This window comes from Setaria viridis, chromosome 5, assembly GCF_005286985.2.
Source record: "Setaria viridis chromosome 5, Setaria_viridis_v4.0, whole genome shotgun sequence".
NCBI lineage: Eukaryota > Viridiplantae > Streptophyta > Magnoliopsida > Poales > Poaceae > Setaria > Setaria viridis.
Window position 1 is genome coordinate 9,904,290 of NC_048267.2, and position 20,782 is coordinate 9,925,071.

At 45.1% G+C, this 20,782-nt stretch overlaps 4 protein-coding genes across 8 annotated transcripts; 2 read left to right on the forward strand and 2 right to left on the reverse strand.

Annotated features, from left to right (window-relative positions):
- Positions 1 to 593: 593 nt before the first annotated feature.
- On the reverse strand, positions 594 to 4,605 carry LOC117858516 (aromatic aminotransferase ISS1). Of its 2 annotated transcripts, XM_034741587.2 has the most exons (11): positions 4,519 to 4,605; positions 4,376 to 4,440; positions 4,142 to 4,257; positions 3,999 to 4,046; positions 3,421 to 3,549; positions 2,707 to 2,766; positions 2,352 to 2,508; positions 1,956 to 2,062; positions 1,824 to 1,882; positions 1,509 to 1,617; positions 594 to 1,378 (listed from the first exon to the last, which is right to left on the reverse strand). In XM_034741587.2, the coding sequence occupies exons 3-11, from the start codon at positions 4,202 to 4,204 to the stop codon at positions 926 to 928; spliced, it is 1,185 nt and encodes a 394-aa protein (XP_034597478.1). In that variant the 5' UTR covers positions 4,205 to 4,257; positions 4,376 to 4,440; positions 4,519 to 4,605; the 3' UTR covers positions 594 to 925. The 2 variants fall into 2 exon arrangements, with proteins under 2 accessions (XP_034597478.1, XP_034597477.1); XM_034741586.2 differs by lacking the exon at positions 4,519 to 4,605 and having other exon boundaries at positions 4,376 to 4,512.
- Positions 4,606 to 8,546: 3,941 nt separating this feature from the next.
- Positions 8,547 to 11,988, forward strand: LOC117856725 (uncharacterized). Of its 4 annotated transcripts, none has more exons than XM_034739096.2 (6): positions 8,547 to 8,942; positions 9,290 to 9,457; positions 10,109 to 10,355; positions 10,938 to 11,123; positions 11,209 to 11,480; positions 11,579 to 11,988. In XM_034739096.2, exons 1-6 carry the CDS (start codon positions 8,655 to 8,657, stop codon positions 11,753 to 11,755), a joined length of 1,338 nt encoding a protein of 445 aa, XP_034594987.1. In that variant the 5' UTR covers positions 8,547 to 8,654; the 3' UTR covers positions 11,756 to 11,988. The 4 variants fall into 4 exon arrangements, with proteins under 4 accessions (XP_034594987.1, XP_034594989.1, XP_034594990.1 ...); XM_034739098.2 differs by having other exon boundaries at positions 8,548 to 8,942; positions 11,001 to 11,123; XM_034739099.2 differs by having other exon boundaries at positions 8,548 to 8,942; positions 11,022 to 11,123.
- A 214-nt stretch (positions 11,989 to 12,202) lies between these two features.
- LOC117856727 (protein PGR) lies at positions 12,203 to 14,732 on the forward strand. The gene is made up of 5 exons (XM_034739100.2): positions 12,203 to 12,548; positions 12,636 to 12,749; positions 13,732 to 13,954; positions 14,042 to 14,290; positions 14,392 to 14,732. The coding sequence occupies exons 1-5, from the start codon at positions 12,382 to 12,384 to the stop codon at positions 14,521 to 14,523; spliced, it is 885 nt and encodes a 294-aa protein (XP_034594991.1). The 5' UTR covers positions 12,203 to 12,381; the 3' UTR covers positions 14,524 to 14,732.
- An 863-nt stretch (positions 14,733 to 15,595) lies between these two features.
- LOC117856724 (serine/threonine protein phosphatase 2A 57 kDa regulatory subunit B' kappa isoform) lies at positions 15,596 to 18,783 on the reverse strand. The gene is made up of 2 exons (XM_034739095.2): positions 17,216 to 18,783; positions 15,596 to 16,191 (listed from the first exon to the last, which is right to left on the reverse strand). The coding sequence occupies exons 1-2, from the start codon at positions 18,314 to 18,316 to the stop codon at positions 15,811 to 15,813; spliced, it is 1,482 nt and encodes a 493-aa protein (XP_034594986.1). The 5' UTR covers positions 18,317 to 18,783; the 3' UTR covers positions 15,596 to 15,810.
- Positions 18,784 to 20,782: the final 1,999 nt, after the last annotated feature.

Here is a 20,782-nt window from a genome sequence, read left to right on the forward strand (position 1 = left end):
TGCTGTTTTTTTTGTTTTTGCATTGTTTTCAGTGCGTGGATGAAGGGAGGAGTCGTTTTCGTGTGTACTCCGCCACGTTTGGAAGGCTATTGATGCGCCGCTTCTGCACTTGGCACATCCCTCTCAAGCTAGTCGCTTTTAATTTTCTCTATTTTTTTATAAAGAAAAATAAAACGAGTGGAGACAAAAACAAAATGGTTTTATGGGAAGCCGATCGCGTTGTGCGGCCAGTGTACGATGAAAGGGACCCGGTTGGAGGAGGATTAGAGAAATGTCACCAGAAAGAGGCAGTGAAATGGCCAGCGCAATGGTCAGGAGAGATTGTTCCAAATCTCTGATGTGATGCCTCGCCGGTCGCCATCATGAGAGACAACTGGAGTTCTCTCCCTCTGTGTTTCAGGAACTGCAATTTGCATTACCTTTTTTGCTTGGACTGAAAATTTCACCAGATCAGGTTCTTAACATTCAGGTTCAGAGTTACAATACTATCATATCAGCAACATAAGAAAAGCAGCTGGTTTGAGTTTGCAAGCATGAAGAAAACCGAAAGCTCGGCAAAACAATTTACCAACGAACAGCTCATCAGACAAGCATTTCATGAACAGCTAATAACTCTTATAGTCTTAATGTCTTATACTTCGATTGTGTACAATTGCTGTCATCAGTAATACGGAAAACTGGAAGTCAAACAGCAGCAAGTACTCAATGGTGATATGCTATTTATAACATAGGTGACTCTGCAGGCTGGATGCCTTTTATTCTGTTCAAGTTCTCGTTCCACCAATTGCCCTTTTCAACAACGATGTATTCTTGAAAATAATATCCTTTTCTTCTCTCGAATCAAGCCCAGCAGAAATTTTTATACCATTGAAAATTGGAGTTCTGTGAAACTTGAATGTTAAGCTTTACTTACGCCAATGGGTGGTTACTGTACCATTCCATCAGTCACTAGCTCCTGCAAGCCACGCCTTAGTCTCTCTGCAGCAAGCCTTGTATCTTCCTCCTTGAGCCCACCGAAGGAAACACGGATGTATCCAGGGCCCCCACTGGCACTTCCAGGGATCACAGCGATCCCATGCTTGTTTGCGAGCCACCTGACGACTTCGAAATCATCTGAGAAGTTGTCTGGTAGCTTGGCCCAGAGGTAGATGGCACCCTCCCCGCCCTTGACATTGTCCTCACCGAGTGGAGACAGCGCTTCCACAAGTAGCTTTCGGTTTTTCACCAAGTCTTTCACCCTTTCTTTGATCCACTCGGGTCCAGCCTCCAGTGAGTAGAGCGCCAGGCGCTGCCCGATGATGGAAGCACAGATAGGTATGTTATCTTGCACTTTGAGGAGCTGATCATGGAAGCCATCAGCTTCATTTGGAAATGCGATCTGCAGCAGACAGATCATGCATGACTTGCTGGCACAATGGCAATTAACAACAGCAAACTAGCAGGCTGGGCTAGGCATCACCAGTAGTAAACAATAAGAAAAGGATAAAGGGTGAGTATGATGCACTCACGTATCCCACACGCCACCCCATCATTCCATAGGCTTTGGAGAACGAGAAGAGGTTGACAATATGATTATCTTCTAAGCAATAGTGCTCCATTCCATCATACATAAAGTATCTGTAAAAGACCCCACAAATATTGAATGAAAATTGATGCCATCTGGACACAGATTCAAGAGTAGGAACTAGGAAGTAGAGTTCGAATGACTGATGTCCCTTTGACTACAACCATAAGTCAAGGCTCTTTTCAGTTCTCTCAATATATATCACAAAAGGTTATATGATTACTTGTGAAAAATTATCACTCTATAAGTATTTACTTACTCATAGGTATTGTCAACGACAAGCCATGCACCAGCATTTTTGCAAATATCTGAAATTCTCTGCAATGACAATGTAATATTAGGAAATATTCAATAGTGATTACAAACACAAGTGTTTGTGGAGAGAGATGACCTCAAGCATAGGCCTGGGAATAAAAGCTCCGGAGGGATTCCCCGGATTCACAACAGTAACAAGTTTAGGGACAGGGTCATTTTCTTGCAGAACCTTCTCCAACCAATCTGCAGTTTTAGACATACTTGTAATGCATGCTTCCAAACTGAAATATTATCCATTATAGCCGATAGATAATTTCTTATACTACATGCATTGGTATCGCACTTTGTAAAGCATATCCCTCTAATTAGCTAAAAGATGGCATAGACTTATCAGAAAAATTTATCATGTGTCAATGAAGCAGCTGCTGCCAGAACCAGCACTAAGTACAACAAATTTCTTACAATATACTGTTGATATAAGACATCTCATCGACTTTTCAAATGCAAAGGAAGAACAGGAGAGTCATCTTACCAACATCAGGATGAAGTGTCTTGGGATCGCAAGCACCAACTAATATGTCAGTAACACCTGTCATCTGGAATGACATGTAGGCGTTGAAATAATACGGCGCAAACATGACAACAGAATCACCAGCATCACAAAGAGTGAGGACCAAGTTCACGAAAGCCTGAAAAAATAGGTGTAAGAAAAGACCTGGTTTGACCAACCTAGTCGAAAGACAGGAAAAAAGGAGTGTGCCCCAAAGAATTAATAAACAGAAACTGGGAAACACAACCTGCAGCTTGACAACTTTACAAAGAAAAATAGGCAGCACGAAAAAGTAAAAACTTATACCAGGGCGATCTAGATGAAACATAACTATTACCTGATTTGCTCCAGCAGTAACCATAACTGATGACTTGGTAAGCTTATTCTCTTTGCGTAGCTGCAAAAGAATAAGTAAACATCAGAAAATATATCCAAGTTGCGACAATCTTTTTTTTTCCGAAAGGACAAGTTGCTAGCTATCTCAACGGAGGCATGAAGTCAAGGTGCAATAGGCAATAGGCAATGAAACACTGGAATAAATTTTAAAGATAACTGCGCCCCGTGGAATATTCAGGCTAATAGTATTATGGAGAGTACCCAAATGATCTCATGAATTCATCTTAACTGTTAGACAAACAAATTGCAGCTCCTTGAACCATGATTTTGCCTTCCAAACTTCCAGGAGTCACATAAATGAACATCATTCTCATTTCTCAGTTGATAAATAAACAGTTTAGCAAACTTGTTGCCTATCAGAAAATTAGATGCTTCCGGGAAACATAACTCTGAGAAAAGGCTTTTTGGGACCCTTCTCTTTGACAAAATTAATTTCTGAAGCTTTCAGCAATCACTTGAGGTTGCCATTTGCCAATGCAATTCTTAGAATTGAGATCACATATTTCTATTAGATTTTGGTGAAGATGTGGTGGGCTTGAAAGCGGGATCCTGAGTCTTGAATGCCAATGGCAGTGCAGTAACATAACAGCATGGTAATCTTGTTCTAATGTATGGGGGGAAATATATTATATATCCCACGATGAAAATAATTTACCTTTTCGAGAAGTGCTTCTCGAAGTTCAGGAAGTCCATCATCAGAACCGTATTTACTGACTGCTGGTTCCCTGATGATTTTTTCGATCTTATTCATAGCTGACTCAGGAGGTTGCCAGTAAACAACTCCCTGCATTCAAGGTTTACAAAAGTTAAAAGCAGAAACTAATTTCTAGGAGATACTGCATGGTCTGGTCATGCTAGTAGTGGTAGGACACTTACAGACATGCTTGTCACTAACTAGATTACATGGCAATAAAAGAAGAAGAAGTATTACATTCGAATGTGTCCCACAGCAGCAACATAAGAAACATTTTCAGGAATAGCAAGTAAAAACCATTTGATGCGTTCCATGAAACATAGCAGAACTGTATCAAACTACATTACAACTTGAACAATTGACAAAATCATACGGGGAGCTAATTGCTATACAGATGATCGCTCCACATGCCCCCATTTGACTTCCATTTCATAATTCATATGCAATGCAAACATCCCATGTGCTTGTGTTTAACCTTACATCTCCCTCACAACGCATCAATTCATTGCACAGCCAAATCGAGAACTATGATCAGATACCTGCGCAAGCGACATCACGTTCGTGGCCCCTCGAAGCAGTTCTTGTATCTGAAAAAGGGACGCCATCAGGAAGAAATCAGCACAGAAGACCAAGAAACAGGGAATCAAGACGCGAATTCGATGAGGCAGGAGAAAATCGTCACCTTCACCATGACCGGGGCGTCCGTCTCCACCGCCCTCCTCGCCAGCTTCGCCAAGCTACCCATGGCGCCTCCTCTCCTCTCCCCTGCAGCCCTCCTCCAAGAAGAAGAACCAAGAACTGGAGATTGTGGGGAAAGGCTGGAGTCAGAGATCCAAGGAGACCAACCAAAGAACAGCAGCGAGTCCAAGAACCCGTGGAAGAAGATGGGGCTTAAGAATTCCCCCGAGACAACAACCTCTGGGGTCACCCGCTGATCCCGAGCTCGCTCACCAACTCTTCCCCCCTCTCGTCCCAAGTCTCCTGCCCCAACAAGCCAACGTCTAAACAAAGACACATGAAGACAGAAAAAAACTGAAAGATTCGAGGGGAGGTTCCTACTCTCTTTTTTTCCCGCTTCCTATCACTCCTCTAATCTTGTCTGTCTCTTTCTCTGATCTTTTGGCTTACGTTACGGGAGTGGTGGGGGTGCCGTGGATAAGAATCCAAGCTCAGCTGCTTTGCGTTTCATTCAGGGGCAGGAGGGTCAAGAAAGGTGGAGCTTTATGGTAAAAAAAGGAGACAAAAAGATTGCGTTTAAATTTTTTTAATGCAGTGTAGTGCCATCAGTCAGAGGAGAAATCGCCAAAATGTCGCAGGCAATTGATGGTGAGAAGATTCCATGAAATCCGGCAGGCTTCCTCTTCCTCATATCCCAGATGTAAGTTCATTTTGGCTTAGACAAAAGAATCAGATTATGATGGTAATAAGATGTGTAATCATTGATTCATTTACATTTGAATATGAGCATTGCATGGTAGAGTAAAACAAAATGATGGATTTATATTCGGGATCCCAATGAAGTAGACAACAAACACGTATCATGTGTGATAGACAAAAAATCGAATTGTTTTTGTTGCGTTCAAGTTCAATGCAGGAGCTAGAATCCAACAGGTGGATGAAGACAAGTTTGCTCAGCCTAACTCCAAGAAAGTTTGCTATCCAACTTGCTAATCTAAAATTTGGTAAGAAAGTTTGCTATCCAACTTGCTAATCTAAAATTTGGTAAGTTAGTAAGAAAATCGTGGTCCAACAGAGTTGCTATACGGCTCTTCATGCTATCTGACTTGCCAAACTTCCCCTCGCACGTGCCAAACTTGGCAAGCCAATTTACCTTGCCAAAGCATGGGTCCCACGTGCAATAATTGCTCTAATGGAGAATGCAAAATGGAGAGACTGCTGTAGTTGTTGGAGTGGATGGAGAGTGTATATTTTAGAGAGTAATCTAGCCGTTGGGATTTGGAGACTGGGAAATGGATAGTCTGTTGCAATAAATAACTTAATACGGAGAGGGATATTTTTGCTAACTCAAATAGAAAGTCAAAAATGGGTAGTCTGTTTGGAGATGCTATCAGTATTCTCCTGCTTAATAGGACAAAACTGATTTAGCTCCACAAGAGAGGAGCACAAATACGATCAGAATCTCAACAGTCCCAGCGTTTCTACTTTCTCCCGAAAGTAAAATCAAACTGGGTACCTCCACAAGATTATCCCAACTTATTAGTAAGTTTATTAGTATGGCCGCGACAAATCTTATTGGCAAAGTGCAGAAAAAAAATTGACATTTCCAGAGCAAATTTTACCACCAATCCAGATGCGCTAACAAGACGAAGGATCGGAGTTAAGAGTGACGAGACGGACAAGGACAGAAGCAAATAATGCTCGGACCTTCTGCGGGGTCGGGGGAGCTGGAGCCCCCTGGATCGCGACGCGACCCAGCGGCACGACTGCACGAGGCCCGGGCTCCCGGCACCAAGCAAGGATGCCGCCGATCCGGCTCGATCTGTTCGTGGACGAGGACGAGGACACTCGAGGAGGGTTTTGTCGACGGGCAAACGCTGAACACGCGGCCTTTTTCTTGCTGGCGCGGCGTCGGGCGGGCCCCACGTCATGGCGTGCATGAGTTGCGTTGCGGCGGAGCCGCGGAGGCGTCGTGAACCACGGCGGACGCAGGGCCCGCGCCATGGAATGGGCTGGTTATTGGACAAGACGACAAGCCGGCGTCCGGTCGTGCTGCTGCTGCTGCCCATTCATCCGAGTCTGTTAACACGCCCGGGCCGGATCGGGCCAGACCAGGCCTTAAAATCAATCAAATGTTTCAAAAAAAAAACGTACTAGTATCAAAGGATCAAGTTACATCTATATTTAGGCCGATCGCACTCAATTGCGTCGCGATAACCCCGATCTGAAATTGCAATTTCACCACATACAAACCAGATTTAGTTCTCTGCGCTGATTCGATCATTCAGCATGCTATAGATGAGGGGTGTTGTATTTTTTTTATGAAGGTAATGTTGTTGTAAAAATTTTAGACCTAGCATATATTTTTACTCGGTAATACTCAGGTTGATTGACCGGCAGTCCACGAGCGCCCCTGCCCGCTTCTCTTTCTCCACGTGAGTGAGCCCCACTCTTCCGGTGGTTTCTTCCCCAACCATTCTTTCTCTTTCTCTATTCTTCTTCGATGGGTGGCACGCCGGTGGCCTGGCGAGCACTGAATATGGCACCGTGTTGTCCCTGTAGTGCTTCCTCGTGAACTCCTTGGCGCCAGGATCTTGCTGCGGCGCCTGCTGCGGTGGTGGTGGCGGCGGGAGTGGTGGCGGCGGGAGGAACTGCTGGTGTTGGTGATGGGCCGCGTGGCTCCAGCCGAGCATGGCGCGACCTCGTGCTGCGGCGGCGCAAGGTGGTGGAAGGCGGTAGTGCGGGAGCCGGGTGAGGGGTGCGAGGCGCCAGAACGGAGGGAGACAACGAGGGAGGAGAAGTTGGCCGGGACGGTGTCGGTGGCAACGATGATGGGGGGCTCCGCCTGCTCGAGCAGCCACTGATGGTCTTGCCGTCGGTCTTGTTGCCCAGCTCCCGTGTCAGCTAGAGCACCCGGGCGGTGCACAACGCCGGCATCCGTATCCGCTGCCCGCGCCCCTCCACCTTGGTATGCCGGTTCTTGGTGGGCCGCTTCGCCACCAGCCGCACGACCTTCTTCTTCGCGCCACCGGACGATCTAGGGGGCATCGTGCCGTGCCGCACCAGTGGCCGTGGCAAGCAGCTCGTGGAGGTCGAGCAGGCGAGCAACGGGCACTTCCCTCAACGCCATAGCTGCAGCGCGTGGAGGTCAAGCAGCGTGCGGCGGGCGCACCCTTAATGCCACAAGCTGCCGCATTGCTAACCATGACGAGCTCCTCCGCATGCTCGACGCCATGGCGAAATGGAGCAGCAGAAGCTCGCGCCTACTGACGGCTCCATGTTGCGATAGGTACCTCCTCGTGTTGCAGTAGAGATTTTTGGATGTTGCAAGTGCTATAGATGTGCGCGGGTGTTGCAAATGAATGTATCTTTTGACCTTGCACGATTGATTTTCTAAGATGTTTCAATGTTGCAACAGTTGACTTTTGATGTTTCATTTGTTGATTTTTCGTGTTGCAATATTTGTCCCTGTAAGAGCTCAAACAGTCAAACATATGATGATTTATTTAGAAATGTTGCATGAAACATATGTTCGATGTCGCGGTGGGAATTTTTCCTCACTGAATATTTATGTTTACATTGAGCCATATTTTTGTATTTTTTTAATATTGCAACTATAGATTTTCGATGTTGCAGCTGTTTTGTTTTCGATGTTGCAACGGAACATTTGATTATTAGTGGGTATTTATTATGGTGCTACTATAGCTATCAGATTTTAAATAGATGGTGATGCATGCGTCGGACGGGAGCTGCTCCGCTAAACGTCCGGGCGCTAGCAAGCCCCTTTTTCTATTAGCCACATTGTGGCAAGTACCGCCATCAACTATAACTTTGTATTCCTCGTAGAAGAAACAACTATAACTTTGCCATATCTTGCCATTGACATTTTGCTTTGGTATATGAAAACTTTATGGCTTCTTATATTTATTAATGAAAATGCGACAGATTTGGCTGGGCGCGTACCAAGTGGAAAATAAGGGCGTGTTTAGATGTTTCATTGCCCTTGCTCGGCCTGCCTAGGCAAGAAATTAGTCATTTGGTTGCCTTACAAGTTACCTCAATTTTTACGCTTTCAAGAATTTTCCTCACCAATCCAGACGCTGTTAAGAATTTTTCTCACCAATTCAGACGAGCTAAAAATACTCTCCCACACTATGAAGCCTAACCTTACCGAGCGAGGCGAGGCGAGGTGAGGTGGCCGGTCAAGACAACCAAACGTGCCCTAAAATCGCATTGGGGCCATGGGGCGGGTGAAACATTGCAACAAAACTATGGGGATCGAATATAAAAATCAAACTTCAAAGTGTCAAAGTGACATTTAAGGGTCTTTTGCAATCGCAGAAAGAATTCCTAACCAGCATTTCCGTTTACTAGTTGCTATCACGGACTTCACAAAATCCGCCTTCACTGTGCGTTGGCAATAGCCAAACTTCCGAATAGCCGGAACGCAAAATCCTCTGACGGTCTGACCTCGCCGCCGGAGAACACCCTGACTCAGTGACCCCGCACCAACTGCGATGGCGGCAGCGGCGGCGGCGGAAGCGCCGAGCGCATCGGCCTCTTCCGCCGGGAACCACAGGCTCCTGCAGTCCCTCGCGGACCGAGGATGGCGCTTTCGCGACCCCACCGACGAGGCTATCCAGGCCCTGCTCCTGGCTTCCCCCACGCCGTCGCCGGAGGCCATGGAGTCAGAGCTCGTTGACATGGACTTGAGGTCGTTCGGCGGCAAGTCGCTACCGGACCGCGCCACCACCGCCGCCACGGCGAAGCGGCTTTCGTACCTTCACGGCCCCATCGTGCTGCAGGTACTGTCGGAAATCTCAAAACCACCCAGTCCCGAGCTTATACACCCGCTGCGCTAAGAATTTGTATCAGTATCCGAGGAAAAAATGTCTTGCTTGGGGTAATTATTTAATCTGTGGCTCGATTTGGGTGAACATTGCATTTGTGATTTATGGTTGCGACGTGACAGTGGTTCTAGCCAATAAGAGGGAAAAGAGCATTGGCATTTGGCAATGCCAGTTCTCTGGACCAAACTTGTGTGTGTCAGAGGGTGAAGTGTCTGTTCTGCACTTGTGGATTGACTGTGCATTCTCATGTTATTGTAGTATAATATGCCTAACTATTTCCATGAACTGTTGTTTTAATACAGGTAGTCTCTGTAAGAGATATATATCGCAGCAGCATTGATGCCTCCTTCAAGAACCCGCAACAGCGTCGTCTTCTGCGCTTTGGTCTCACTGATGGGACATGTGAAGCAGTTGCCATAGAGTTTACTCCTATCCCATTCATCACTGAAGAGATAGCGCCAGGTACCAAGGTCAGTTGACACTGTTCTGGTTCTGTTTCTTGTTGTGGAGTGGCACATTTTGTGCCCATTCGGTGTACAGAGTTTAAGCTTGCCTGACTATCTGGGTATTGTCTGGGACTTCTAGTTCAGTCCTGAATATCAATGCCATTGGAACCAGAGACTAGAGTATATTTTTTTGAAACATTGAGATTAGAGTATAGATTAACAATATCTAGCTCAGAGCATATTAGAAATGGATAAGAGAATAGGAATGTTCAGGTAGCTTTTGTGTGAAGCTATTCCATCTTTCAGCATGAAAACAAACTTTGAAACAGATAAAGTAGGCATGCTAATATTTCTATGTAAGAATGGTGTAACGAAGCTTATTTGAGATGATGTATATATGGTGATGTGGCATTAAGATGGGGTTGGGAGATAGCATTCTTTATTCCCATTGGTTGTCTGCCCCATGGTCTGTCTGAAATTCCTTGTGCTTTTTTTTTAAAAAAAAAACTAAATATGAAGTCCTGAATTTTGATTAAGAACTGTACATTATGGTTCTCTGTGACCATTTGAAGTTGAACTGCCATGCAATACCATGCGGCACCTGCAGTTTACATGCTTTTGCAGTTTATTGAGAAATAGCATTGACATGCATTTTTTGTCCTTGCCACTTTACAGGTTCGCCTTGAGAATAAAATTCCAATCAATAATGGTATATTGTGCTTAAGTGCGAAAAATGTGAGAGTCATTGGGGGGACTGTCCAATCATTGTATGAAGAATGGCAGATGAACCAGAAATACTCTGGCTTATCTCGTCCATCTTTGAGGTTGTCTCAAAGTGATGATGGAGCTGGACCTCCACCATTTGAAAAGTTAGACATTGAAGCACGTCCCTGCAGGACAACCAAAGTTCAACCGTATCCTGGTAAGTATTCATACCTCTCTTGCCGTTATCACTCATGCTGTTCACTAAAGAACTGGAAGTTATGTAGAGTTGTTTACTTTCAGTAAAATACAGCAGCAGCAGCAACAAAGTTTTCTAGGTCCAATTTTGGCTAAGATGAAACACATCATGAGGCACCAGCAAATAGGAAAAAATTCATACAAAAAAATCGTTTAGTAAAACACCGCATTGGAAGTCAATCACAATTGCATTTGGTTTGGGTGGTGAAATCCACATGGATGGCATATTAATGTTCAGTCCTTCATTAGAAGGTGTTATAACATATAGTATTTTGTTACACTCGTCACTATATACTTGCTTTTTTTGAAATTTAATATGAAGTCACTATCAAGTCCTGTGAATCTGAAGCACCATTATTTTGATAGCGAACCGGTTCCTTGTCGTTTCTGAAAAACATGGAGCTCTGCACCTCAGTAGGAAAACCTGATCCTTCTGAGGTTTCTCACATGCTTGCAAGATACACACTTGTTTTGTATACCTGCACTACATAATTCTCACCTGTTACTCCACGCACAATTATTACATGTTTGCAAAAACTTTTAGGCTTTGGTAACGTGCTTGTAACTTGTGGGCTGTCTTCCTTTCATAAAGCTATTAAGTTGGCAGTTACTCATGACCACGTGCCAGTTAATTCCGGTGGCAAACCAATGAATGAGGGTTCGAATGATGTATACAAAGACACTACAAAAAGCAAGGTTGAATCCACTCAAGATAGCAGACCAAAAGAAGGTGGGCTTCCAAAACTTATCTTTCATCAATTTACTCAGCATAATTTGTCAGGTGCAGTTAGAACTTATTTCCTTGCAATTTGCAGTCAGTGAAACAGTTCCTGTTCAAAACCAAGCTGCTGCACAGAAGCTACTGCAGAAAATGTCGCAGGCTGTGCCTGAAGGCAGGCATGGTCGGGGTCATAGATTCAAGGGCAAAGGTAAGGAAGAAGATGCTCAGGTTTTTACCCTTGACGAATGGGAGAAGAGGAAGGCCATTGGTTCAAAGTCCACCTCAGAAAGCTATATGCAAGACACTAGCCGAGATGAGGAACTGGCAAGGCAACTGCAGGAACAACTAGACCTAGAAGATATGCATGTTAGTTCGATCCCTTATTATGATCATGCGTTCCTTTCCAGACTTTCGATAACACTAGTGTCAGAATGTTGATTCCAATGTCAATATGATGTTTTCAGGGTGGGGCAGATGTTTTCCATGGCAGGCCAGAGAGTTCAGATGCTGAACGTTTACGGATGAGCATGTTCAGCTTCAGTGGCCCTGATGAAGCAGGTGGTGGTAGAAGAGAGTTTGGAGGATGGGGGCGGGGCAGGGGAAGGGGCCGAGGGCGAGGTCGGGGCAGGGGAAGATTTTAGTCCAGTAACGGAATTGTAGGTTTATGAGTTTGTTGTGTGTAGGAGTAATAGCGGTATGATGATGACCTCCTCAAATCATGTTCTCATTTTCTCTAGCCGGATGGGAAATTTAGGAAAAAATTGTATACTTCCATGGAAATTTTGTTCTATTCTTCGATGCACGACAGCACGAGAATAGACACATGATTTGAACTTTGAAGAATGAATTCAAGTCCAAATTTCCATGACTTTAATGTTCTGTTTATTTGATGGCTACTAGTGCATCCATCTGACCTATGTTACTGTATGCTTAGATATTGTGTTTCCTCTTCATTCTGATTTTGCTTGTAAAAATGAAAGTCAATGCATTGTGGATCCAGCAATTACAAGACGATGGGCAGAAACTACAACTCTGGACAAACGTAAGGGGTTCCTTGCAAAAGTTGCCAACTATAACGACTTCTTAGACTTGAAGAAATCTCAGAACAGCAGCAAAGAAACACCAGAGCAGCAAGACAACGAGCACCTCGCGACGATCGCTCTTCCAATTCCTCGAGTTGAAACGATTTCGCAAGCATTAAGGTTGCCAATTTTGCCAATTTGCTTCGGTGGTATTGGTAGGATCCCAGGGCGACGAGGTAGCCGCAATGGATCACGGTGGCGGCGGCGGCGGCGGCATCTGGATCCGCGCGGCGGCGGCGGTGGCGGCGGGAGGCGCCATCGCGGCGCGCGCCGTCCGGCGCAGGTCTGTCGACTTCAGCGCCGTGTACGTCGGAGTCCCTGCCATGGTGGCTCATACCATCGCCGGGTACAGGTTAGAGAGGCGTCTCTCTTCTCTTCGTTTCCGGCGGAAGGGCTCGCCGGTGAATTCGTGACGAGATCTCGAGTTTGTGCCTCGCAGGTTCGCGGGGTTGCTGCTGGTATTCTTCTTCACGTCGTCGCGGGTGACGAGGGTCGGGGAGGCGAGGAAGCGTGCTCTTGATCCCGAGTTTAAGGAGGGCGGGCAGCGTAACTGGTGAGTGAGATCCTGCCTATGTTGCTCTACCTCTCCGCCAAGAGCCCAAGACCCAGTTTACAAGCAAGAGTAACATGGAAATCTTAGTTTCAGTTTTGGGGTATGATGGTGTGGTAATTTTTTTGGAAGGCGTAAAAACTGAATGTTAAGTCCCTGGATTTTTATATGTTTGGTGGATGATGTTATAAATTGAGGAACGAGGAGGTTTTGCGGAGGTGGAATATCGAGTATTTTGATTGTCTACATCATTAGCTCTGTAGAACCTTCAGATGATTTCGGTTTCAGTTGTTTAGTAGGATAATGAATTAATTCGGTGGAAGAGAGTTTATCTGAGTAGAATTTTTCTCCAAGTAGAGAGAAGTCGGTGGGAATTTTGTTTTCATTATTTCCTGCAGTGGTTCTGTAGTTTTGTGGCTGAAAGGAGGAACCAAGGGCTTGGTATGCTTTTGAACCTAAGTCTTAAAATGACTAGATGGCCTAACTTTTCATAAACGGAAGGATGATGGCTATGAATATGAAGTTTTGTTTTGAATTTGATTGCCTTTTCTTCTGTTAAGAACTCATCATACTACTGTCTAAAAGATATCTTGCATACCTTTCTCTTTCTGTAAACTGGTGTAAATTGATATTTCTTGCCTTGGAGCATGCTTGCTTTCTTCATCTCAGGAGCTGTGTCAATGATTATTATGCCTTGTTCAGTCTTACTCAAAGTGTTGGTAGAATACAAGAAAAGTAAAAAACAACGAACAGTTTCTATCTTGATGTAATATTATCCACCACCCATATCTTTCTTATTTTTCAGATTTAATGAGTCAGTTTTCCTTGATCTGAATGTAAATGACGTGCAACCAATGTGCCTGTATTTATGTGCTTTCTAATTTTGAAAACGTTGACATCACCATTGCTGAGATGGATATATTTGGATTTCAGAAAGTTCCCTTCTGAATCTTTCTAATGCAGGTGCCCCCACTCTTATTGGCAGGAAGCAAGTTTTGTCAAATAGCGGCATTGCAAGTATCTTGGTTGTTTTGATAGCATTAGTTACTGGAGGGACAGATAGGTGTTTGGATTCTAAAGAGTCGACTCTTGTAACTGCACTTATTGGTGGTGTTATTGGACATTATGCTTGCTGCAATGGTGATACATGGTCTTCTGAACTTGGCATTCTTAGCAAAGCTGAGCCACGAATTATCACAACATTCAAGGTACACTTTAAACCTTTTTTCCTCGATTGCGCAATTCACTAGCAAGATTATAATTTCACTGTATGTTTTTACATTAAATTCTATCAGAGAGTGCAAAAGGGTACCAATGGTGGTGTAACCATAGATGGACTTCTCGCAGCAGCAGCAGCAGGATTCTCAATTGGGCTTGCGTTTGTGCTGATAGGATTTTTAACCACTCACTGTGCTTCTGATGTATTCTGGAGGCAGCTGCTAGTTATACCCTTGGCTACAGCTGCTGGCCTATGTGGAAGCCTGATTGATTCAATCTTGGGCGCAACAGTTCAGTACAGTGGTTTCTGCAGTGTTCGTAAAAAGGTACTACAACATCCTACTCTATTTGAAATCTGCCGATGTCTACATATCCATCTTTGATTCAAAAGCTGATTATTTCTGTTGTGTATGATTGCTTTGTTTAGGTGGTCGGAGTAGACGGTCCAACCGTAACGAGAATTTCCGGAATCAACATACTGGATAACAACGGGGTCAATGTAGTGTCTGTATTCTTGACAACTGTTCTTACTGGGGTGGCTTGCACATACATCTTCTGAGGTCTAGCAACTGAGAGTAATCATAGGATGACATTACTGAAGACAAATAGAAAACCAATTGATGGATTAGAACATCAAATTGTGTAACAGTGCCATTGATCAGCTTTCATACAGGTAGTAGTAGATGCAAATTGTTGTTTTAGCATCAAGTATTTTCAACACTGGATGATATCTTAAATCCTTTTAATAGAGAAAGACACTTGCAGCTATCCCTTAAGATTGTCTGAAAACTGCTGTTCTATGCCTCCGATTTTCTTGTGCGCAGTAGACGTTATTCACGTAGTGCGTTCTCTGTCAACATAATTATTTATGCTCTCGCAAGAGAAATAAAAAACACATGTTCTCTGTTATCATCTTCGTTAATTTACGAAATATATAATGTATTCTTCATGATTGGAACGAGGTAAAGATGACTGGAACCTAATGGCCCCATCAAATTAACAATAAGATCTCTTTATGCAAAGAACAGACAAGAACAATCACAGAGAGTGCGCATCATGGTAATATTGATACATGTGAGTACTGAAGATCATAATATACTGCAATAAAAACATCGTAAGACATTATTTCATTTCTGTTATTTTCACTTTTCTCTATTTCACTCTACGATACGGGGCATTATTTCATTTCTTTTCTCTTATATAATGTATCCATGTAGCTAAATTAGCAATGTGTGTTTTGAAGGCTCTCCAGCTCCACAGCTGGATCCAAATAATTCCCAGAATATTATGTAAGAATTAGGCCAGCTCTTGGATTACAGGAGAACAATGAGACAGGATCCTGATTATATAATAGAAAATCGCTAGCAATTAGCAAGTAGATAACCAAAGCACATTTTGAAAGAGATGTTTATGTCTCAGCTAGCCCCAGCTGCTCTTGTTTCCTTTACGCTTTCCATTCCATACTTCAATTTTGTCCACATAATAGATTTTTTTTAAAAAAGAAACATAAGTTATCTGCCACAAAAACAGCAAAAAGGAAGGGCTGCAAACTTTTCATCTTCTCATGCAATGCACGCTGTCCAGACAACACAGAAAACAGAGCACTCTGGTAGAATTTGAACGAGACAAGATTTAGAGAAGAAGAAACACATGCCCATTCCAAGAATACGCCATGCAAAAATCAAAATGTCCCTTGTCCTCAAACCATCAACTATTAATTACAGACTTTGACATTGGGGACGCATACAAAAGGTAACAAAATGCCTTTGCACATCCCCAGGGAAGCAAGCAACTTCATCTAGCTTAGCTACCAAGTGGTGAAAAAGGAATGCAGTTTGTTCCAATCTCATGTCACAGTAGGGGCTACCAGACGAGCTGATGAAGGGGGCGGTGGGAAGCTCACGTCCGCGGCGATCACTGGCTGATGGTATCCACGCGCGGCGCTCCGCTCCAGCTGCTCCCACATGAGTCTCCGCCGCTCCTCGGTTGCGGCTCGCGTCTCTTCTTCCTCTTCAAAATTGTTCTGACAAGCCAGGAGCAACCTCTCGTCCATGTCGTGGAACATTTTCCGCACGTTCATTGTTACATTGAGGACTGATTGGTTCCAGTGCCAACGGGTGTTCCGCTCCAGAGCTGGATATACAATCGGCAGGATGACTTGACGATTTTGGGAGATCATATCAAACAGATGCTCATTGTTCCATAGGAATAAGGCTCTCTCAGCAATCTACAAAAAACATGCCAAAGAAAAGCAGCAGTGCTTGAGTTTTGAATGCTAACTACATTATGCGACACTGCAATATATATGTATCGTAGAACATGCAAGTGACATGAACAAAGCGGACAGTAGTGTCAGGCCAGCCATAATCCTACATTTATGTTTTTTTGATCTACAGTGAGATAGATGAATACAACATGTTATACATGTAAGGAAATAGGAGTCATTGCAACCCATCCACATTAGCGAACAAAATCAGTAAACAACACAAATGAAAAATCACAATTCTATCTTATTGATTGTCAAACTCCACAAAGTTCAAATGCCTACAACTTTTACTTATTAAGGAAATTAGAGCATTTGCGTTCATAATGACTGGAGTATATAAAATAGCAGCAGACTTGATCACTACATATTAACGCCCCAAAAGATTCCTCTCATCTGCCTCTGGACCAAGGATTTGATTTATTGTGGCTTAGAGTTCTAGAGTACACTGGGACCAATATAACGCAGAACTAGAGAATTATAGGGCATTTCCCAATCCTATGTTAAAAACAGATGGCCTGAAGCCTCGCAGGGTTAGGAAAGTGACCACCAACTGCACCCGAGCCAATATCATAAGCGTGTGGTCTCACTTTAGCCAACAAGAAAAGATTTTAACCACTGATGAAATTCTTATCATTAATTAGCAAGCACTATGTCATAAAGGCGCAGGGGACCATGTAAAGGAGCACTAATAAATCTTAAAAGCACCACAAAAAGGAAAGGGGTCAAACAGATTCTTGGATTAAAATAAGCAAAAGATTCAGCTGGAAAACAACTTTGCAACTACTACTTGATAATAAAAAAGATTTTCCCAAAACCTTTTATTAGAGAAACTAACATTACATGGGCATATACTTCCCATTAGTATTTCTTACCATGACAATTGTTATGAGCAGAAGAGCACGACAAAATACACGGAGATGGCACAATTCAAGGGAAAACATTAACCAAGGACTACTTCGATTACTGATTTCAGAAAGAAACTCACCTGAAAATGAGAGTTATTCAGGCAACAAGCAATCCTCCGGAATAAAGGAATCATGCACTTCTGAAATTCAGCCATGTCAGTCAACTCCAGCACCTCCTCCAACTCCCCCAAGAACATCACTTCCTTCTGACTATTCGTAACCGGCCAATACTTCAACAGGCCTCTAATCACAGTCCCGGCAAGCTTTGGTTCCTTCTCAATAAATTGTGTAATGCAATACGTCAGCTGCGGCAGATACACTCCCACTGATTTCGGCTTATGAAGCGGAATCAATGCTTTCCATAAGAACAACTTGTGTTCCTCCTTCAATGGCTTTGCAAACCCACTTATTACACTGCCAAAGACCTCCAACAGCTCGGCAATCCCATTGTGATGATCAGTCTCGAACACAAACCTATAAAAGATATTGCTCACAGCCTTACGGATGAATGGACGGTTCCCCATGAACTTTCCATAAATCCTATGCAATATCGTCTTCAAGCAGTCCCTCTCTCTCGGGTCATCAGAATCAAACAGATCGAGCAGCTTCGAGACGAAAGCGCTATCCACATACTTCCTAGCTACCTTGGCATCGACGAGTGGCGAGGTCACAAAGCGAAGGAGAAACTCATACACGACTTGCAGGTGGTACCAGGACGGATCGAAGAACGGCTCGTCCTCCTCGGTCTCCGAAGCCGTGGTGCCCGACCGGACTTTGGGCGGGAAGACCCTGAAGAGGTTGGCGGCGAACATGCGCACGCAGGCCGCGATCATCGTCTCCGTGAGGGGCTCCTCGGCGGCGCCAATGCAGTCGACCAGGGACATGAGCATCTGCCGCTTGCGCTCCTTCTCCGGCGAGTCCTTGCCCCGGTCGGAGAAGTCGTACACCACGCAGCAAATGTTCACCTTCTGGATGAAGGCCTCCTCCCTGGACCTCACCTCGGCTCCGGCGCCCGCCAAGGGAGACGGAGGCGAGGCGCTGGGCTTCCCCGCGGCCCCATTCTCCCGCGGCGACGGCAGTGGCGGCGGTGGCTTCGCAGGCGGCGAGCCGGCGCCCCCGCCACCGCCGGAGCTGGATTTCATCGACTTCCACGACAGCTTGCCAATAAATTGCTTCCACATGGCGGCGAGATCCGGCGGCACCAACACCACATCAAATCTCCCCCCAATTAAACAACCATTCCGACCAGCCCAGCCTCCTCCCTCAACAACACGGCGGCGCGAATCCCGGGCCGTGAAAGACCACGCTTTCGCGGCGGCAACAAGCGGCCGATCCTCGCAGGGCGAGGTGCACCCGCCGGAACAGATCAACCACCACCCCCGGAACCAGAGGGGACGACACACCGCGCCAAAAAAGTCCGGGCCCGGAGCGCGACGGTGGGGAGGAGGCCTGGCAGGGATCCGGCAATGGCGGGCTCAGCGCCAGATCCGGGGGCGGGAGGCGGCCATGGATTGGATCTCGGGAGGAGGGGAAAGGGCGTGGAGAGGTGGGGAAATTTTTGGCGTTTTGAGGAGGGGGTGGTGGCAGGGCAGGGCAGCCGCTGGGAGCGAAGGCGAGGCGAGGAGCACTGCGAGTGAGCGAGCTGCCTGCAGTGTGGTGCGCTGCAAGGACGATGGATGGATCGCCCGCTCGGCGCGCGTGGGCCGTCGGATCGGGCAGTGGAGCTTCCTCAACCGTTGGATCCGGGAGCAATTGTTTTCGACTATTTTATGGTTGGTTTCCTTGTTTAGCTCTGGAAAGGCATACGGGTATGAACTGCACGATGCTGATTGGATAATGGGAAATCGGTTGTAACGGTCGGAGAAATATCACCATATTTCCTTTGGTGCCCATAGTTTGTTTATTTTCCTTTGGTGCCCATAGTTTGTTTCATTTGTAAAGTTCTTTTATGATTTTCCCCGTTTCTTCTTTTATATTGTTTTACTCGAAGATTTTGTGGTCTACTCCAAGAGATGATGTTTGAGCATGGAGGCATCATGATAATGGACCTGTTCGCTTCAGCTTATTCAGCCGGCTTATCAGCCACCAAAGAGTGTTTTCCTCTCACAACAAATCAGCCGTTTCATCTTTTCAGCCGGCTTATAAGCTGAAGCGAACATGCCCAATGTACCTGCGTGTTGATGCAATTTAATTTTTTAGAAGATATAACCTAGCAAACATACTATTTGGTAGGCTTTTTCTGATAAATGGGTGATGAATCGTCATTCTTCCGATCCAAAGGGCGAATGATGGCTTCATTTGACATCCCAACACCTAATAATCATTTCATTTCAGTCTCAAACCGTGCTTTGAGTAGCCATGAAGTCCCCCCGAACTTTCGTTCGCCCCAAGACCTTAACATTATTTATTAAGCTCATGAAATCCATGCTGCCGTAGAGTAGTCTGCACCACAACCCGATCGATCTCCTCATGGCCTCATGCTTTCAACTGAAGCCTTTAGCTTGCTCCAAGAGTGTCGTTTTCCCCAAATAAATCCTTCAGAAAAGGGAAGAAGGCCAAGAAATGGACATGGCAGGTGACAAAGCCCCTAGGATGACCGGACATGGATAAGCCGGTCGTTTTCCCTCTGAAAAGGGAGCGCCACCAGTCCTGATCCATCGCCGCCGCACCACCCCATTCGGCGGCGACGAGACCACGCCAGTCACAAGGCCTGGCCAGCTCTCGCCAAAGCTGACGCTGGCCGCCGCCCGTCGCCATCCTCCACCCATGTTCCGCGTACCATGCGCCATGCGCCCATCAGGATCCGGGACCCCGCCCGGCGAGATCACGGTGCCGATCAATCATCTGGGCTCCGGAGCGCCCAGAACAGCTGAACAGGCGCCTCTCGCCGTCCCACCGCACCCGCAGGAAAGGAAGAAAAGGACCCTTCATTTGGTCGTGTCGGTTTCGGTTCAGGGCTTCAGGTTTCAGAGAGATGCTGGAACAACATGGCAGAGAGACCATGGTCCTCAACTGAAGAATTGGTTTATATTGGGGTATGACTTCGGCCCCGTTTTCTTCCACTGACTTATTTTTAGCACCCGTCACATCGAATGTTTAGATACTAGGAGTATTAAACGTGGACTATTTACAAAACCCATTACATAAGACGAATCTAAACGGCGAGACGAATCTATTAAGCCTAATCAGTCCATGATTTGACAATGTGTTGCTACAGTAAATATTTGCTAACGATGGATTAATTAGGCTTAATTAGGCCTAATAGATTCGTCTCGCCGTTTAGCCTCCACTTATGTAATTGGTTTTGTAAATAGTCTACGTTTAATACTCCTAATTAGTATCTAAACATTCGATGTGACACGTGCTAAAAATAAAACAGTGGAAGAAAACGCCCCTTCATTTTCAATGACTGTTCCATTTGGCATCAGCATGGCGTTGGTTAAAAAAAAATTCAACCATTGACGACCATTCATTATGGAAGTTCAGAATGATTATTCATTTCAGCTCTCCCAAGACCTTTGGGGTTGGGAGCAACCTAATGCACATGAACTTTTTTTTCCGAAAAAGAGAACGTGGAATCAGTACCCACAAAAGACTCGATACAACTCGGGACATCCGAGAAGGATCCTCTTGCGTATGACTAGATG

Excerpts from the sequence above, each read along its gene's own strand:
- LOC117856727 (XM_034739100.2), top strand. The coding sequence starts at position 12,382 with ATGGATCACGGTGGCGGCGGCGGCGGCGGCATCTGGATCCGCGCGGCG. Across the intron at positions 12,549-12,635 it reads CATACCATCGCCGGGTACAG|GTTCGCGGGGTTGCTGCTGG; the intron begins GTTAGAGAGGCG and ends TGTGCCTCGCAG. Across the intron at positions 14,291-14,391 it reads TCTGCAGTGTTCGTAAAAAG|GTGGTCGGAGTAGACGGTCC; the intron begins GTACTACAACAT and ends TGCTTTGTTTAG.
- LOC117856724 (XM_034739095.2), bottom strand. The coding sequence starts at position 18,316 with ATGTGGAAGCAATTTATTGGCAAGCTGTCGTGGAAGTCGATGAAATCC. Across the intron at positions 16,192-17,215 it reads TGAATAACTCTCATTTTCAG|ATTGCTGAGAGAGCCTTATT; the intron begins GTGAGTTTCTTT and ends TGTTTTTTGTAG.
- LOC117858516 (XM_034741587.2), bottom strand. The coding sequence starts at position 4,204 with ATGGGTAGCTTGGCGAAGCTGGCGAGGAGGGCGGTGGAGACGGACGCC. Across the intron at positions 4,047-4,141 it reads ACGCCCCGGTCATGGTGAAG|ATACAAGAACTGCTTCGAGG; the intron begins GTGACGATTTTC and ends TCCCTTTTTCAG. Across the intron at positions 1,379-1,508 it reads TGGGGTGGCGTGTGGGATAC|ATCGCATTTCCAAATGAAGC; the intron begins GTGAGTGCATCA and ends TGTCTGCTGCAG.
- LOC117856725 (XM_034739096.2), top strand. The coding sequence starts at position 8,655 with ATGGCGGCAGCGGCGGCGGCGGAAGCGCCGAGCGCATCGGCCTCTTCC. Across the intron at positions 9,458-10,108 it reads AGATAGCGCCAGGTACCAAG|GTTCGCCTTGAGAATAAAAT; the intron begins GTCAGTTGACAC and ends GCCACTTTACAG. Across the intron at positions 11,124-11,208 it reads AGATAGCAGACCAAAAGAAG|TCAGTGAAACAGTTCCTGTT; the intron begins GTGGGCTTCCAA and ends TGCAATTTGCAG.